General features: G+C 45.1%; 1 protein-coding gene across 3 annotated transcripts in view; it reads right to left on the reverse strand.

Annotated features, from left to right (window-relative positions):
• Nucleotides 1-9,520: 9,520 nt before the first annotated feature.
• ZNF710 (zinc finger protein 710) overlaps nucleotides 9,521-19,073 on the reverse strand; it is a 45,839-nt gene continuing 36,286 nt past the window's right edge. Inside the window, exon 4 of one of the 3 annotated variants that reach the window (XM_030190435.1) lies at nucleotides 9,521-9,704. In XM_030190435.1, coding sequence (XP_030046295.1) covers nucleotides 9,550-9,704 — 155 coding nt within the window. In that variant the 3' untranslated portion in view covers nucleotides 9,521-9,549. The remainder of the gene's footprint in view (nucleotides 9,705-19,073) is intronic. The other 2 variants (XM_030190436.1, XM_030190437.1) reach the window with 2 other exon arrangements.

Below are 19,073 nucleotides of genomic sequence, written 5' to 3' on the forward strand. Positions count from 1 at the left end.
CCTGCTCTTGTTTAAGTCAAGGGCTGGGGTACTGAATGTGAGCTGCTCTAAGAGCTCGGTTAGGTTCAACTTCTGTATTTATACAAAATTAAAACTTGCTTGATTAAAATAAAGAACTACTCTTAACTTGGTCAAAGCAACGCTCCAGTAACATAGAACCCTGTGCCTGACTTCCAGGCTGTTTACCCTACAGGACAAGCATTAGCTTCCTAAATGTACCTGGTTAATGATTTAGGGAGATTTCCTCTAGTAGCTGTTAAAATGGCTGCTTTTTACATCTCCCTCTGCCAACAATGATCAAAGCTTAATTGTTATTTTTAGACTTGTTTTACATTTTCTTTCTGTAACTTCATGGAATAATCTCCTTTTTAGAGGAAGTACTGATTGGTGTTGACTCATTTATAGACTCTTATCATATCTTGTCTTGGTAATCCCCTTTCAGAGCAGAAGAACACTGATCTGTTCTGGCCTCTACTGATAGTCCAGTCCACAGTCCATTCTCATTGCCCTTGCCTGCTTTTCTAATGTGGTAACCATACTTGTACACGTGGTCCAGACTTAGTAAGGTGCAACATCAGTATTTTCCTACCTTCTGCCACTGTTGTCTTTTTAGCAACTGCTACCTAGCTGCTTTTTCCCTAGGTGATTACTATTCATGTACACTATAGCATGGTGCAGCTGTAGTTTGCAGGGCCATTAACTGAAACTAGGCAGTAGCCTAGGACAGCACTCCTAGCAGGTGCCAAAGCGCAATGACAGTCAAAACTAAGCACTAGATCCTTCCTGCCTTTTTAACTTCAGGGTGGAGGGTGGGCTTTTTCAAACAGTGCATTCATAGATCATTCTGGGGGGGGGGGGGGTGAATGCAAGGATATTATATTTTTTATTTATTTATTGCATTTGTATCCCACCTCTTTGCAGGCTCAATGTGGCTTACAGTACATCATGGATGGTGGAAATATATTAGAAAATAGACATTTAGTGTAACAGAAGGATCTTAGGCAGCATGATAATGATGAAACACAATGGTAGTATAACAAGCAGATATTGTAAGACAGTTCTGAATATGTGTGGAGGAGTTGTGTATATTCACATTGGTTGATCTTTGAGAAAGACATCATGCTTGGCAAAGTTGAGGGTCAAGACAAAAATGGAAGACTGTCAATCAGATGGATTGATACAACAGCTATAGGTGCCATTTTATCAATGATTAGCCCGCCTGAAGACCGAACACAATTCAGGGACGTTATCAAGAGGGTCACTATGAGCTGACATCAACTCAATGGCCCGTAACACCACCACCAACAAAAGGACTTCTAAAAAAAGAGCTACTTCTCAGGATTTTTTTTTTTTTTTTTTTGCTTCACCAGGCTCAACACTGCTCTATGAGGTGTTAGTCTTGATAGTTCTACTACAAATATGTTCCCCTGCTTAAAAGCTGTTAGAATACTTATTGGGGCATTTTAGCAGTAATGCTATAGTACTAGTTCCTAAACCTGAATCACATCTTCAAAAGAAATGCAGCGTGAGGAAGTGCAGCAGGACCTTGGAAAAAAGTATGGACTGGCTCCCTGAAATTTAATGCAGACGACTAAGCACTGAGGGAAAACATCATTCTCGCACTCTATAATAAAGAACACGAGGCTACAGTTGTGCACAAATACACTGAAATCCTCAACTCGGAGCAGTGGGGCTCTTAAAATTGATAAGATCAATGCCTGCACTACAGCTCCCCTACTGGGTACAGTTTTTGGTCACAGCATCTCAGAAAGATACGGCATAACTAGAACAGGTGGAGACAATGGAAACAGGTTACTGGTATACAGCACCTTCTTTATGAAGAAAGAGCGAGTGTGTTAGAGCTCTTAAAGGCACATTATTAAAAATCTGAAAGCATTAGTGGTGTGATATAAGTTATTAAGCAAGTACCAGTAACTATCATTTTAGCTGGGACCAGAGGGACTCATGGGAACAAAACAAAAATTAATTTGGAGTTGCCAAAGGCTGTGGTTATGATTAACATAGTAGATAACGGCAGAAAAAACCTGCATGGTCCATCCAGTCTGCCCAACAAGATAAACTCATATGTGTCACTTTTTGTGTATACCTTACCTTGATTTGTACCTGTCTTTCAGGGCACAGACTGTATAAGTCTGCCCAGCACTAGCCCCACCTCCCACTACCGGCTTTGCCACCCAATCTCTGCTAAGCTGAGGATCCATTCTTTCTGAACAGGATTCCGTTATGTTTATCCCACGCATGTTTGACTTCCGTTACCGTTTTCTTTTCCACCACCTCCCGCAGGACGGCATTCCAAGCATCCACTACTCTCTCCGTGAAAAAATAGTTCCTGACATTTTTCTTGAGTCTGCCCCCCTTCAATCTCATTTCATGTCCTCTCGTTCTACTGCCTTCGCATCTCCGGAAAAGGTTCGTTTGCGGATTAATACCTTTCAAATATTTGAACGTCTGTATCATGACGGCAGAGAAAGACCTGCACGGTCCATCCAGTCTGCCCAACAAGATAAACTCACATGTGCCATATTTTGTGTATACCTTACCTTGATTTGTACCTGTCTTTTTCAGGGCACAGACCATATAAGTCTGCCCAGCACTATCCCCGCCTCCCAACCACCCACCCCGCCTCCCACCACCGGCTCTGGCACACACCGTATAAGTCTGCCCAGCACTATCCCCGCCTCCCAACCACTAGCATATCACCCCTGTTTCTCCTTTCCTCCAGGGTATACATGTTCATGTCCGCAAGTTTCTCCTCATAAGTCTTGTAACGCAGATCCCATACCATTCTCACAGCTTTTCTTTGCACCGCTTCAATTCTTTTTACATCCTTCGCAAGGTACGGCCTCCAAAACTGAACACAATACTCTTACTTTTTATTTGTATTTATTAACCACCTTTTTGAAAGAAATTCATTCAAGGCGGTGTATAGTTTATGTGCAACTGACCGGCCCTGGTTTAGGACAAATGCCGATCTGATTAGAACCTATTTGCGCAAGATTAAGATAAGCGGGCACCGTCATGAGAGGGGGGTAAAGTCCACAACACTATGAATTAGCCTGTTCGCTTGTAACTATAACATTGTCTTTTATTTGAAGTTAGAGGGAGCATGTGAAGATGAATCATTTTCACTCATAAAATAACAGTACTAGAGAATATTCATTTATTTATAATTATTGCTAAGTAAACAAACTTTTGTTTTTTGTTTATGTACAACAAACACAGTAGAGCTTTGCACAAGTGGGAATTCAGAGTTTTCTGAAATGTACACAAAAATAACATACCTCAGTGAGTCCAGACAATGTTTATGTCTCTCAAAAGCTGTAATATTTTATGCACCACTAAAACCCAGTTCCAGCTATGGCAAAGGGTACAGTACCCCCAATTACCTAATGAACTGGACCTACACACCAGCATCTACATTCACCCTTTCCTCAATGGTCATTTTACAAAAACACTGCAAAAGAAAAAGTACTATCTCCCGCTTAAACCAGTCGTGTACGTTTTGGTATCACTTGCTAAACATTAAGGCTTTCACACCTCTCCTGATGCTGATCATCCCACCGCACCGTCAAAGATGCAATTTTTAGGATGAATTTTATATTATACACTCAAGCCTACAGCACTTGGTTTCAGGTACAATCTTGTCAATAAATAAGTTACGGCAGGACTGGCAGAAAGTATTTTTTTTTTTTTTACTTTCAGATTTACCCCTATGGTGAATGTTCCTGTTCTGAGCCAACCACCATTTGAGGTTAAAAAAACTGCTCCGATAAGCAATTTTAGAATCCATTTCATAGTTGCTCTCTGTGCTGGCATAAAGGTGAACCAGGTCCGCTGTCTTTTCTGGGGAGGTGCTATTTATGTCTATATAAAGAAATGTTAACTTCCTTAAATTAAAAAATAATAATAATAATTAAAAAAAAAAAAGACTGAGGTCCTGGTTTGGTAACATGGTAGCAAATGGAATACAAAAGAGGTAGTGTGTTCTGCTAGATTTAACAGAGCATTTCCTGAACAGAAAATGGCTAAGAATTAAGACTCTTCCTCCATTACATGAAAGGAAGCCCAAAGGGCATCAACCGTCACTGGAAGAGGTGGGATGTTGCACAGGGTCCCTGAGCACATTCTACACAAGGGTCCTTACCACAGCGATCCTGAAAATACCTAGAACTGTTCCCTTATGTTGGTGACCTGTAAATTACATCTTTCATGTGAAAAACGGTGTGGGGGGGGGGGGGGGGATAAACATTTTTCAAATGTGTTTTGGTTGGACTGCTGAGCAATGAACATTTTCTTCAGTATTAAAAGTTGGGCAAATTTCTCCTCAGAGACCTACAAAATTGACAGCAGCAACACCATGGGGGGGGGGGGGGGGAGGGGTCCCCCCCCCCCCTAACGTTCAACATAATACAGCAAATGCTTGCCAGTAACCTAAGGAAGTTACATCATCATTCTCCAACATCACCTACTGTCCATCTTAAAATATGCCAGTGACTTGTCTAAACAGCACAACTTTCCTCTCCTTGGTGTTTTTATATTTAAGACTCTCTTATATTGGGCACAAGGCTCTGTTCGATCACTATAAAACTGAGCCAGACTGAGAACTGGTTCAGGAACTAAAGAACAATGGATTTCCAGCTGTAAGCAAAAGAAGGTAGGAGATGAGAGAGACCATTTCCCAAGGCTTCTGGGCTTCATTTTATTTTAGGCGGGGGCTGGAGAGGGAGGATAGAATTTGAGGCCTGATGCACTGAGGTGGGGGGGGGGGGGACTTTTACAAAGATGTGCATTAAACGCAAGAGACACCCCTATCTGGGTGTTCTAGCATTTAGTGTGTGCTAAAAACTCCAGTGTGCCTTTGTAAAAGGATCCCTGAGTTCTTTTCCCCAGCTTTTCTCAATGGGGACAAAGAAAGGTTTGTGAATCGGGCCCTTGTATTATAGACGTAAACAGCTGTGTTCAAAGAACTTTGTGTTAGCAGCCATAGCAACAATGGTTACCTCCTTTCAGGTTACCTCTACTTAGCATGGTTGCCACACACTTGCAAGATAAGCAAAATGGAAATATAGATCTCTGCTCCCTTGAGTGCACCCTAGGTCCCTCCGGCCCTGTCCAAAGATGCTGCGTCTGCTCCAAGAGCAGCCCCCTGCCCCCCCACATATGGGAGGCGGTGCAAGGCTCTCTCCTTTTCATCAATGACTGCAAATCTCTCTTCAGTCCATCCTATTCCAGTGGGGACAGTGACACCATTCAAACCCCTGTGCGCCAACAAAACTGGCTTTGCTTCCCCCCCCCCCCCCCCCCCCCATCACTTTGAAATTTAACTTCACAGGTCACCAAGAAAAACCAACCCACTGCACCAGCTGCAGTGTGGAATAGGGAGGGTACGACTTTAGAACATGAGTGAGAATAAGTAATTCAAAACAGTAAATAGTGGAAAAAAAATACATTCACAATCCCTACGCTTGTCTCATTATGTACATTGTTTTTTTCTTTTACATCTTTAAATATATCAAAACACTATAAGGCTAAACTCATCTTCCAAATGTTCAAAAATGATAACATTAATGCAAAAATAAATTCCTGGCCTTGTTTACATCTCCCGCGCACAGCTTTGGATAAGATTTTTTTTTTCTCTCAAAACACCTTTCTAGGTTTTTTTTTTCTTCTTATGGCATCGTGTCTATCATAAGGCAATAATGCTTTAGAAGATCACTGCGCTGCTTCTTCCCCTACTGAGGGTTACAAAATAGGAACTTACCATCACACCTCCTCGTCCATTGTTTTGTTCCCATGTTGCTGTTTCTTTTGTTGTTGTTGTTGTTTTTTGGTCAAATGGAGTAACACGTTAACTTCTCATGCTATTTTTTTTTTAAATAAAAAGGGTTTGCATCTTTTATTATGGACCCCATGTCCAACCCCCCCCCCCCCCAAAAAAAAAAAAACAACAACTCAACAGCTGTTTCTACAGTATTTGCAATTTCCACATGTGTCAGGATGATGGCTGCTTTGGGCTCTGATGATGATCAGCACAGCAACATCTCACATTTGATGCATTCATTACAGAGACATGATCTCTCTCTCTCTGACATTTCACAGCCCAAGATCATTGTAAAATCTAATAAATTTTCAATGACAAAAACCAAATATCTAAAGATCTAAACTATACCATTTTCCTTGGTAATTATTGACTTTAGACCAGAGCTTCTATGCAGATGCTGTTGGCTGCATGCTTTTACTTTGGACATTAGATCTCATTTTTCTTTTAAACACAGGTATTACAGTACATGCTTTGAATCTGTGAATGTATTGTGGGAAAACTATGTGACCCCTGACGAAGAATTTTCCGAAACTTGGCCAGGTTGGGTCTTGTTTCCATTAAAGTTGACATTTAAATAAACTCTTGCTGGTTGGATGTCTGTTCTGCTTTAAACTGCCTCTTGATTGTTTCTGTTTCTATTTTATACCCCAGCAGGAAGAACTGCTTGAAAGATTATTGAAGGTTGTTCTAGTGCAGACGTTCCCACCCTTTTCACAAATCTTACAAGTACATCAGAGTGCTGCTGTGCTGCTCACAATCAGAAACTCATCCTATAACATACCATGTTTATCTAAAGGTACAATTACAGCATGGGCAGGTGAAGATATTCCAAGAAAGGGGATTTATGTAAAACTATTACCAGCATAAAAAATGCACTATGAGGGTAATTTTATAAATCATTTTTGGTACATCAAATGTAGTGGTCATGCCAAAAAGTCTGTGTGGTGCAAATTGGTCTGTACTTGTACAGCAGGTGAGCTCAGGGTCAGCGTTTAGATAGATTGAGGGCAGTCTTTATCGATATAATCATGTGGCATTCACATTTATATTTTCACACCTGCTCTCAAGCAGCTATCCTGTTCACACCTCACTGCCTTATTAAGCTAGGCTAGTATTTTCCAACCCTGGTCCTGGGAGGCACCCTAGCCAGTCAGATTTTCAGGATATCCACACCGCACTACCTCCACTGTGTGCAAATCTCTCTCATAAATATTCATTGAAGTGATATCTCCATGAATATTCATTGTGGATATCCCTAAAACCTGACTGGCTGGGGTTCCTCCAGGACCAGGTTTGGGAACCACTATTAAAATGACCATCTAGCTATGAAAAATAATTTGATACGAAAGAAGATCGTTTCCAGCAAGATAACAAAGTAAACAAAAAAACAAACAAACACAAAACTATTCTCTCAGTTAACAATGTTGCCTTTCTGAGCCACATTACATGTCTGCTGGCAGAAGAGACTAACTTCCTCATTTTTGGGAAGGAATTATGAATATTTCAAGCAACCCTGTCCTGTACTTGAAAGACAAATCAAATGCTTGTTGGTATTGTAATACTCAATTTGACAGAGACAGATAAGAGAAAATGTTCAGTTCAAACAACTGGTTCTCCTCTGCTGCCTCCTTCCACGCCATTTGGAACAGGTGCAGAAGGTGTGTGCTGAAGCCACAGTGGAATGCTCCACCTTAACACAGAGGGGGGGGAAAGCAGCTGACGGCATACCTTTCAGCTGCAATTGAGGTCTGAAAAAAATATTTCCCCTGTTTAAAAAGCAAGTGACGCAAACACCCTACCGTGTCATGTTACCATGGCAAGGCCAGCAAAGCGCAGGCCGACAGCAAATCTGAATTTGGTAGGAACTGAGCCACTGCTGTTTTATAACACAGTAAAAATCTATCACCACTGAACTTCTCACTTCTTTCACAGGTGGAATGAAAAATGCAAGCCGTTTTTCTCTGTCAGGCTTGCCATTTAAGTTCATATGTACTGAATGGTAGGAGTGTGAATTGGCTGGACTGAGTCACAAGGGACAGGAGCACATTAATCACAAAAATAAAAGGGGGTCAAGAGGTAGAGTATGAGTGATAAGCAAAATCCTGCAATTTAGACTTCTGGAAACAGGGTTCCCCTCTTCTTCTTCCTTGTCCAGTTACCCATATATCTTCAAGTACATGCCTGGAGGGAGGGGGGGGGGGGCAGCGCTGCACTGTCTCCATCTTATGACTGGTGCCCGGCCAGATCCAATCTCAGGATCAAACAGACCGAAGCTGCAGAAAGTCTCTGCAGTTTCTTTTAGCAAACCATATACCGTATTTTTCGGACTATAAGACACACCGGACCATAAGACGCACCTAGATTTTAGAGGAGGGAAATAGGAAAAAATTTTTTTTCCTTTTTCCCAACTCTAAAACATAGGTGCTCCGGTGCGTCTTGTCCGAATCCCGCCCTCCCCCCGGCCCTGTCACCACTTCTCCCTACTCACGCGATCTTCCCTGGTGGTCTAGTGACGTCGGGGCAGGAAAGAGCCCCCTCTTTCCTGCCCAGTGCGCTGCTCTCCATCCTCCTGTATGTATTGCTGCCTGACGGTCTCGGCGAGATTCAAAATGGCCGCCGAGAATTGACGTCTCGGCGGCCATTTTGAATCTCGCCGAGACCGTCAGGCTGCATACAGGAGGATGGAGAGCAGCGCGCTGGGCAGGAAAGAGGAGGGTCTTTCCTGCCCCGACGTCACTAGACCACCAGGGAAGATCGCGTGAGTAGGGAGAAGTCTACCTTCGGACTATAAGACGCACCCCCCATTTTCCTCCCAAATTTTGGGGGAAAAAGTGCGTCTTATAGTCCGAAAAATACGGTAACTAATTTATAAACAAAGCCTGACAATGAAGAAAGAGTGGGTCCCCCCTGCCCACTGCACTATCCCCAAAACTTTGCTAGGAACTGACATTCATGTCAGAATTTCACATTGATTGGTGTGCCACGGAGTGCAAATTTTAACTGTCAGCATGAAAGGACAAACAGAAAACAAAGTATACAATGTGACCGATCACTGCCCAATCCCTCCCTCTCTCTCTCCCTAGAACAAGCTGCAGGAAAAAGGCAGTAACAATCTCACGAAAACTCGAGGAAGGCAAAAGGCGAGTTACAAAGCTCCTCACAAGGGCTGAGGATTCCCTCTCTGAACAAGGAAGGGGCTCAAAATATCAGTGAATAAATTAAAGACACGGCAGCTGGTTTAGGTTAGTAGCAGAAGTTCCAGTCAGGCTCCCCCAAGTAACAGCTTTGGAAAAGGCCCTCAAAGTGAGGAGTCCAACTCAGGTGATGGTGGAGCAGCTGCAAGTAAGATTCCTGCTTTCCTGCTTCCTCCTCTCCCCCCCCCCCCCTACCAACCACATACACAGCAGGGGCTGCTTAGGCAGAATTTATGCCTATGCCACTGGTCAGGGTTCGGAGGAACAGCAGTCAAGTCCCACAGTACATTTCTCCTTCCTATGCGAAAGCAAAGGGGCCCAGCACTGCCTTGCGAACGTCCCTGTATCCTTCATCGAATCATCTCAACAGTCAACATTCAGAAGAGACAACAGGATTTAGAGGTCCAACCTGAACTGCAGCTTGTTTTGCTGACAGTGTTATGCTCTCTGCCCCCTCCCCCCCCCCCCCCCCGTGTTGCGCCCCAATGCTTTCCCTTATAGCTACTATACATTCTAGTAGGCCATTTCCTTCATGGCCTGCTCAGTCAGTGCATTTGCGTTACTGCTATTCTCCAGCTCCCCGTAAGTATAAGAGTTCTCTTCACAGTCCATCTCCTGCCGACTGTGCATGTCACCACGCTCTGTGTCTGGTAGGTCTATCACTGGATCTGTAAGATAGGAGGAGAAAATGCTGCGTTATGAAACAATGTGTTTTGCAAAGCTTCCTTAATCTATCTGACATATAGGATGCATACAGGACATAAAGGATTATTCATGCATAAATGCCTCTTATAAAAAATTACCCAGCGTGTGAAAGATGTACTTTCATACAACCCCAAGGGCAGGCATGCCCAACGTGCAGGTGAAATCACAGGGAAGGCACATCGATTGTAAAAGGCACATGTACTTCAGCTGTATATATTTACAGCTGTTCCCCAAGCTCGTGTACATAGCTGCATTTCACATGGAAGTTCAGCTTGTTTTGTGCTGGTATTTTATAAAGAGACATAGATACCTGACAGTCTTTACAAAATTACTTCAAAATAGGTCACCTAATCGGACTTCCAACCTGTGACCTGTTATAAAACTACCCCCATAGTATGTAACAAACTGTTTGACACAGCAAGTTAAAGCACCACCTTTTGGGTCTTACTGCAGTGCTTCTCAACTCAGTCCTTAGGGTACACCCAGCAGTGGCATACCAAGGGCAGGGCGGTGGGGGTGATCCGCCCCGGGTGCACGCTGCTGGAGGGTGCAGAGAGAAGCCGCGCGCCTGTCGGCTCCGCTGGTTCCGTGCTCCCTCTGCCCCGGAACAGGTTACTTCCTGTTCCGGGGCAGAGGGAGCAGGGAGCCAGTGGAGCCGACAGCCACACGGCTGCTCCCAGCAGCCAAGAATGCACCCGGGGGTGGGGGTGGGGGGTGTCATGCTGCACCCTGGGGGGGACGGATGCCGCTGCACCCGGGTGGCAGCCGACCTAGGTTCGCCACTGACACCCCGTCACTCGGGTGTTTTCAGGATATCCACACTGAATATGCATGAGATAGACTTGCATACCAAGGAGGCAATACATGCAAATTTATCTCATGCATATTAATTGAGCGATCCTGAATACCCGAGTGGCTTGGTGTGCTTCAAGGACTGGGTTGAAAAGTACTGTCTTACTGCATTAACAAGCTGTAGCTTCAGATCTTGGAAACAAAGCTAAGTCAGCCCTGCCTCTTCCTCCTGCTCTACCTTCTCCCCAACTTTTCACTACTGTCTCCTCTCTTATTACTACTGGTTTATTCTGAAACTGATACTGCAGCCCTCTTGGATCCCTGCTGACCAAGTACATAAGTACATAAGTGTTGCAAAACTGGGACAGACCGAAGGTCCATCAAGCCCAGTATCCTGTTTCCAACAGTGGCCAATCCAGGTCACAAGTACCTGGCAAGATTCCAAAACAGTACATTTTATGTTGCTTATCCCAGAAATAAGCAGTGATTTTCCCCAAATGGTTTATGGACTTCTCTTTCAGGAAGCTATCCAAACCTTTTTAAAACCCCGCTAAGCCAACCACCTTTACCACATTCTCCAGCAAAAAATTCCAGAGTCCAATTAAATGTTGAGTGAAGAAATATTTTCTCTGATTCGTTTCAAATCTACTACTCTGCAGCCTCATTGCGTACCCCATCCGTTCCACTCAGCACTCTATATACCTCCATCATATCTCCCTCCAGCTGTCTCCTCTCCAAGCTGAACAGCCCAAGCCGTTCCAGCCTTTCCTCATAGTGAAGTCGTCCCATCCCCTCATCACCCCTTTTCTACATTTCTACATTCTGTATGGATTTCACTGATTTGAAAGACAGATGATCACGATGATATCTACACAAATCTTTTTCTGACATGAACTCAAATGTTCCACCCCTAAAATTGAAAAGAGTTCAAACAAAATATCCATAATAAAGAAATATTAGCTTGATTAGTCCTGTGGAGGAAGCATAAAAAGAAACAGTTCAAATCTGAAAATCAATTCAATTCAATGACCGAGAGGCCAGTGCAGAAAGACACATGCTGATGGATAAAGGCATGACTCTTACCATGAATTTAGTGTGATACAGTAAGCTAATGATGGGTAAATTCAAAGTGTGTATACAACTTCAGCGGTAATCTGTAAGAGGCTTGCCAGACACATACACACAAGGTTTGTGCAGTGGGGGCAGCTTCACTGTGTGCATGTCCGAACAAAATGAAAGCGTCAGCACACAGCTGTACTATAACGTTCTGTGCACAATACATTTCTTCATTCATTCATTCATTTAAGTATTTATATATCGCTTAGCAGTTTACAATTTCATTTTACAGGCACTGGGCCTGTCCCTAGTGGACTCACAATCTAAGTAGTACATTGTACTAGTACTGAACCTGGGTCAACAGAGGGTTAAGTGACTTGCCCAGGGGTCATGTAGAACTGCAGAGGGAACTGAACAACAGGGGCGTGTCGGAAGCATAGCGAAGGCGGGACATAGGCATTCTCAGCCGATAATGGAAAAAAGAAGGGCATCGCTGATGAGCACTTGGCCAACTTTACTTGGCCCATTTTTTTCTTGTGACCAAGCCTCAAAAAAGTGCCCAAACTGACCAGATGACCACCCCTTACTCCCCCAGTGGTCACTAACCCCTTCCCACCCTAAAAAAAACCCCCAACTTTTAAAATATTTTGTGCCAGCCTCAAATGTCTTACCTAGGTCCCTGACAGCAGTATGTAGATCCCTGGAGCAGTTTTAGTGGGTACTGCAGTGCACTTCAGGCAGGCGGACCCAGGCCCATTCCCCCCCCCCCCCCCCTACCTGTTACACTTGTGGTGGTAAATGTGAGCCCTTTAAAACCCACCACAAACCAACTGTACCCACATGTAGGAGCCCCCTTCACCCCTTAGGGCTATGGTATTGTACAGTTGTGGGTAGTGTTTTTTTTGGAGGGGGGTTGGGGAGGCTCAGCACCGAAGGTAAGGGAGCTATGCACCTGGGAGCAATTTCTGAAGTCCACTGTAGTGCCTCCTAGGATGCCCAGTTGGTGTTCTGGCATGTGAGGGGGACCAGTGCAGTACGAATGCTGGCTCCTCCCACAACCACAGGGCTTGGATTTGGTCGTTTCTGAGATGGGTGTCCTCGGTTTCCATTATTACTGAAAACCAGGATGACCATCTCTAAGGTCGACCTAAATGTTGAGATTTGGGTGTCCCCGACCGTATTATCGAAATGAAAGATAGATGCCCATCTTGTTTCGATAATACGGGTTTCCTCGCCCCTTCACGAGGATGTCCAGCGAGGACGCCCTCAGGAAAACTTGGGCACCCCGTTTGATTATGCCCCTCCATGTGTACTGCACAAATTAACTTCTGCTCTGAACCGCTTTGTGCATTGTGTCCCCCGGTTACATGCACGTATACCTGGTGGTAATAGCTCGCTTCTGCTCACAATAGCTTTCTGCTTCAGTACTACTACTACTTAACATTTCTAGAGCGCTACTAGGGTTACGCAGCGCTGTACAGTTTAACAAAGAAGGACAGCCCCTGCTCAATGGAGCTTATAATCTAAAGGATGAAATGTCAAGTTGGGGCAGTCTAGATTTCCTGAATAGAGGTATGGTGGTTAGGTGCTGAAGGCGACATTGAAGAGGTGGGCTTTGAGCAAGGATTTGAAGATGGGCAGGGAGGGGGCCTGGCGAATGGGCTCAGGGAGTTTATTCCAAGCATGGGGTGAGGCGAGGCAGAAAGGGCGGAGCCTGGAGTTGGCGGTGGTGGAGAAGGGTACTGAGAGGAGGGATTTGTCTTGAGAGCGGAGGTTACGGGTAGGAACGTAAGGGGAGATGAGGCTAGAGAGGGAGGGAGGGGCTGCAGATCGAGTGCATTTGTAGGTGAGTAGGAGAAGCTTGAACTGTATGCGATACCTAATCGGAAGCCCCTAAATCTGCCACCATTACCATCAGCATTAACTGTCGCTTAAAGGCCCAGGCCCACATAAACTGGAGCTGCTGCTTCTCAATATCTCCTCATGATGCCACTTCTCTATCCTTTTGGGCTGTGAAGTTTATTTCATTCTTTTTTTATTGAATTGTTAAAATATTCAAGAAATAGATAAAGACAAAGATAAACTGGTGGAATCATAACCACACTCTTGGTGCTTAATATTGTAGTTCCCAAACCTGGTCCTGGAGGCACCAGAGCCAGCCAGGTTTTCTGGATACCCACAATGAATATTCATGAGAGAGATTTGCATGCACTGCCTTCACTGCATGCAAATCTCTCTCATGAATATTCATTGTGGGTATGCTGAAAACGTGGCTGGCTCGGGTGCCTCCAGGACCAGGTTGAACCACTGACCTTTACATCCATCCAAACATATGCAGTGTCCTGTCACAAATTAATACAACGCATAAACTGAAATCAAGCTAGAAAAGCCCTATAACCAAATTTACCATAAATGAAAAAATACACAGTTACAGTATCTGGTACACAAAATCTCTCCAATGGAGGCCAGATTTGATAAAAATAAACTGAAAGTCTCCTCTTTTCTGCAGCTATTTCTTTGTGCTTACACGTAACAGAAACTTTTCCCCACCGAGCAAACAGATAAATTGGTATTATCTTCCCAGGTAGATAAAATCATTTTTATAGTTAAGACCATAAAAATATCAGAACTTCTTGCTTGCTGATTGGCCAAGGCTATTTATGTCCAAATAACAATTTTATAATTTAAGGGGTTCTGGAGCGAGAACATATCCAGAATCTGTTGCCAAACTTGCTCCCAACAGGTCCTCAAATTTGGACAGTAACAGAGCATGTGAGACAAGGGGCTTTCCAACCCACGACCAGCACTTAACCCAATTGATTTTGGAAAGCTTGATAAATCTGGAGGGAGAGGGACTGAACATGAGCTGAAGTTGCTACTGCTGCTCATTATTTCCGTGGCCCACAGCCACAACTGCCACTACTCACTATCTTTTTGGACCATACAAGCTGAAACTGTTACAGCTATGGGCCACAGGGATAGTGAGCAGGAGCTGCAGCTTCAGATCATGTGGTCCAGAAGGATAGAGAGTAGTGGCAGCTGTAGCTGTGGACCACAGGGATAGTGAGCAGGAGCTGCAGCTTCAGATCACGTGGTCCAGAAGGATAGAAAGTAGTGGCAGCTGTAGCTGTGGACCACAGGGATAGTGAGCAGCAGCTGCAGCTTCAGATCACGTGGTCCAGAAGGATAGAGAGTAGTGGCAGCTGTAGCTGTGGGCCACGGGGATAGTGAGCAGCAGCTGCAGCTTCAGATCACGTGGTCCAGAAGGATAGAGAGTAGTGGCAGCTGTAGCTGTGGGCCACGGGGATAGTGAGCAGCAGCTGCAGCTTCACATCACGTGGTCCAGAAGGATAGAGAGTAGTGGCAGCTGTAGCTGTGGGCCACGGGGATAGTGAGCAGGAGCTGCAGCTTCAGATCATGTGGTCCAGAAGGATAGAGAGTAGTGGCAGCTGTAGCTGTGGGCCACGGGGATAGTGAGCAGCAGCTGCAGCTTCAGATCACGTGGTCCAGAAGGATAGAGAGTAGTGGCAGCTGTAGCTGTGGGCCACGGGGATAGTGAGCAGGAGCTGCAGCTTCAGATCATGTGGTCCAGAAGGATAGAGAGTAGTGGCAGCTGTAGCTGTGGGCCACAGGGATAGTGAGCAGGAGCTGCAGCTTCAGATCATGTGGTCCAGAAGGATAGAGAGTAGTGGCAGCTGTAGCTGTGGACCACGGGGATAGTGAGCAGGAGCTGCAGCTTCAGATCACGTGGTCCAGAAGGATAGAAAGTAGTGGCAGCTGTAGCTGTGGACCACAGGGATAGTGAGCAGCAGCTGCAGCTTCAGATCACGTGGTCCAGAAGGATAGAGAGTAGTGGCAGCTGTAGCTGTGGGCCACGGGGATAGTGAGCAGCAGCTGCAGCTTCAGATCACGTGGTCCAGAAGGATAGAGAGTAGTGGCAGCTGTAGCTGTGGGCCACGGGGATAGTGAGCAGGAGCTGCAGCTTCAGATCATGTGGTCCAGAAGGATAGAGAGTAGTGGCAGCTGTAGCTGTGGGCCACGGGGATAGTGAGCAGCAGCTGCAGCTTCAGATCACGTGGTCCAGAAGGATAGAGAGTAGTGGCAGCTGTAGCTGTGGGCCACGGGGATAGTGAGCAGGAGCTGCAGCTTCAGATCATGTGGTCCAGAAGGATAGAGAGTAGTGGCAGCTGTAGCTGTGGGCCACAGGGATAGTGAGCAGGAGCTGCAGCTTCAGATCATGTGGTCCAGAAGGATAGAGAGTAGTGGCAGCTGTAGCTGTGGGCCACGGGGATAGTGAGCAGCAGCTGCAGCTTCAGATCACGTGGTCCAGAAGGATAGAAAGTAGTGGCAGCTGTAGCTGTGGACCACAGGGATAGTGAGCAGGAGCTGCAGCTTCAGATCACGTGGTCCAGAAGGATAGAGAGTAGTGGCAGCTGTAGCTGTGGGCCACGGGGATAGTGAGCAGCAGCTGCAGCTTCAGATCACGTGGTCCAGAAGGATAGAGAGTAGTGGCAGCTGTAGCTGTGGGCCACGGGGATAGTGAGCAGCAGCTGCAGCTTCACATCACGTGGTCCAGAAGGATAGAGAGTAGTGGCAGCTGTAGCTGTGGGCCACGGGGATAGTGAGCAGCAGCTGCAGCTTCAGATCACGTGGTCCAGAAGGATAGAGAGTAGTGGCAGCTGTAGCTGTGGGCCACAGGGATAGTGAGCAGGAGCCGCAGCTTCAGATCACGTGGTCCAGAAGGATAGTGGCAGCTGTAGCTGTGGGCCACGGGGATAGTGAGCAGCAGCAGCAACTACCACTGCTCTCTATCTTTCTGGACCACATGAGCTGCTGTCTGCCACTACTCTTTCTAGGCCACGTGGGTCAAAACTGCCACTGCCGCCTCCATGGTGTGTCTAACCAGCCCATAAAAGGAAAATGTGAGGGCAAGAGACCAGGAAGCATGCACATTTCTTCATGTCCTAGAGCTGCTGGTGCAGCAAAGAGGGAAGCAAGGTCAGGGATCTGCAGGCAGAGGAAAACATAAGTAGCTCATAAATCTCATTGAAATACTGGGAAACGGTTCCACTGGGTCCAATGCTGCTTTTTTCAAGAGAATGGCTTTCCTCTCCTTTCCTCCTCAGCTTGACATACTATAAGCACAAATAACTTATTAAATTGAAGTGGCACCTAAATCAATGTGATCAGTGTTTGAAGATTTGTGGGGGGGGGGGGGCGGGGGTTGGGGTCCCCCGCCAGCTGAAGAAATATTTTTAAAGGTGCAGGAGGAAGCGGACCTCGGCGCAAAAGTAAGAAACAGCAGCGGGGGAGGGCTAGGGTGAAATCTGCGGGGCCCAGGCCCCTGTGGCCCCACACAGATACGCCCCTGGGTTAGAGGTTAGTACAGAGACAGGGACTGGGTGGAGAGGATGACAGGGGTCATCACTAGAGAAAGAACAGTTGAGAGAGAGGGACAGAGTGTTGCACATACCCTGCCCCTGCCATTCTACATCAATCTCAGGGTAAGTAGAACTCAAAAAAGGTTTCCAGTTTTGTACTGTCTTCCATTTCCAAGAAGAGAGAAACAGCCTGGCATTTTCTAGCACATTAACTTCTCACATGGTAACCAGGTGCTCTACTCTTACATAAACTCAGTAGTGCTGCTTCTTTTTTTTTCCATTTGACACAGAAGAGAGATTAAAAGACAGCTGTCTAAACATGGTCTTCTGAGCAAAGAAAAAAAAACACGTTGATCCACAGGGTTACGTTAGACATGCTGGGGCCCAGAGCAAAAACTAGGGAGTGGGTTTAGACAATGCCAAGTGCTCTAAAGCTCTGCCTTCCTGACATCACCCAGCTCTGCCGAGGGGTCCCTTTTACTGCTAGAATGCCAGAAAATTGCTGTCTCTCTCCGCACACTGTTCCAGATAGGTAAGACCCAATCTGAAGCCTATTGTAGAAAAGAAAGTAGGCACCTTCTTTCCAATACAGAATACTAGTATAACAAGTCAAATACACACATATAATTTAGATGTGACCACTTACTTCCATCATAGAGCTGGTGTAAATGCTCGCATCTAGATTACTAAAAAAATTAAAAAATAAAATAAAAAAAGCACTTAAATTGCAGTATCCTCTAATTTACATGTGTAACTGTGTGCCCCGCCCAGCCTCTGCCCACGTGCATGCCTTACCGTTGCATTTATATATTTTTAAAAACTTTATATACCCTCCTCTTGGTAAAAGCCATTCAAAAAGGTTTATAAATATAAAATCAATAAAATTAAAAATAAATAAATAAATACAAAAGTAACACATACAAATTAAAATAAGCAAAATCAACCAGCACTTGCTCTAGGACATAAATTGAATTTCAAAGCTCTTCGGAAACTAGAAATGGTTGTCATATTTCTCATCTGGTAAATTACAATTCCAATATTCTGGTTACATGTTATTCTATAATGGTGCCTCAGTGTTTGAAGCAAGCAATAGTTTACCGTATTGTTGGAAAAAGGAGGGATTGGGTTGGGGCAGTTGTGAGAACTATCACCCTATATCTAATTTACCCATGGTGAAAAGTATGCATGTTATGTGTAGAGCACGCATATGCCAGCATTGTGGTCATTTACATACGCTCTTGGTGTCTAAAATGTTGACATCTTGTAAAATTCAAATGTTGAGATGCTCTGCTGTTCTTCTGTAAGGGTACCACTTGCCCTAGCTGGGAGTGATTTTTTTTCAGCTGGCTTTCCCCCACTAAGATGGCGCCACAGGAGGTGTTATTGATCTCACTAAAATTATAAAGTAAGAGGTTTAGGAGGGAAATCCATCTTTGCCTCCTTTCTGCCAATAGGGTGTATGGACCTCCTGAGGTTGCTGGTCCTGGATTCTGGATTAGTAAGTCATTGTCAAAGGACGAGCACAGAGGTGGTGGTGTTTTCCATCTTTTGACACCCCCCCCCCCAACCCAAAACATAGGAGGGGACTTCTGGAGTCCTATGATCAGTGGTAAGCTGGAGTCAGTTGGGGTAGAGGATGTGAAATGAGTTCTTTCATCTAAGGCTATGAGTGCTCGGAGGGAAGAGGTCCCAGGAGGAGAACTGCTTCTTATATAGATGCCTAGAACAATGTTGGGAGACTGCGTATTAGGATTAGGATTTATTTACTGCCTTTTTGAAAGAATTCACTCAAGGCGATGGCGATGCACAGTAAGAATAAATCAAACATAAGCAATAGACAATTACAGCAGTAAAAATATTCAAATAACAATACAAAGTATGGCGTGGAGGGGCATAATCGAACGTCGCCAGCGAAATAGATCGCCGGCGATCTATTTTGGCGGCGGCGCAACAGCTGACCGGAACCGTATTTTCGAAAAAGATGGCCAGCCATCTTTTTTTTCGATAATACAGTTTAGCCCGGCCAAATCCCAGAGTTCACCGGGTTTCAGATGGCCGGTTTTGTTTTTCAGCGATAATGGAAAAAAATGCCGGCATCTCAAA

The sequence above is a fragment of the Microcaecilia unicolor genome, chromosome 1, assembly GCF_901765095.1.
Source record: "Microcaecilia unicolor chromosome 1, aMicUni1.1, whole genome shotgun sequence".
NCBI classification, from domain to species: domain Eukaryota; kingdom Metazoa; phylum Chordata; class Amphibia; order Gymnophiona; family Siphonopidae; genus Microcaecilia; species Microcaecilia unicolor.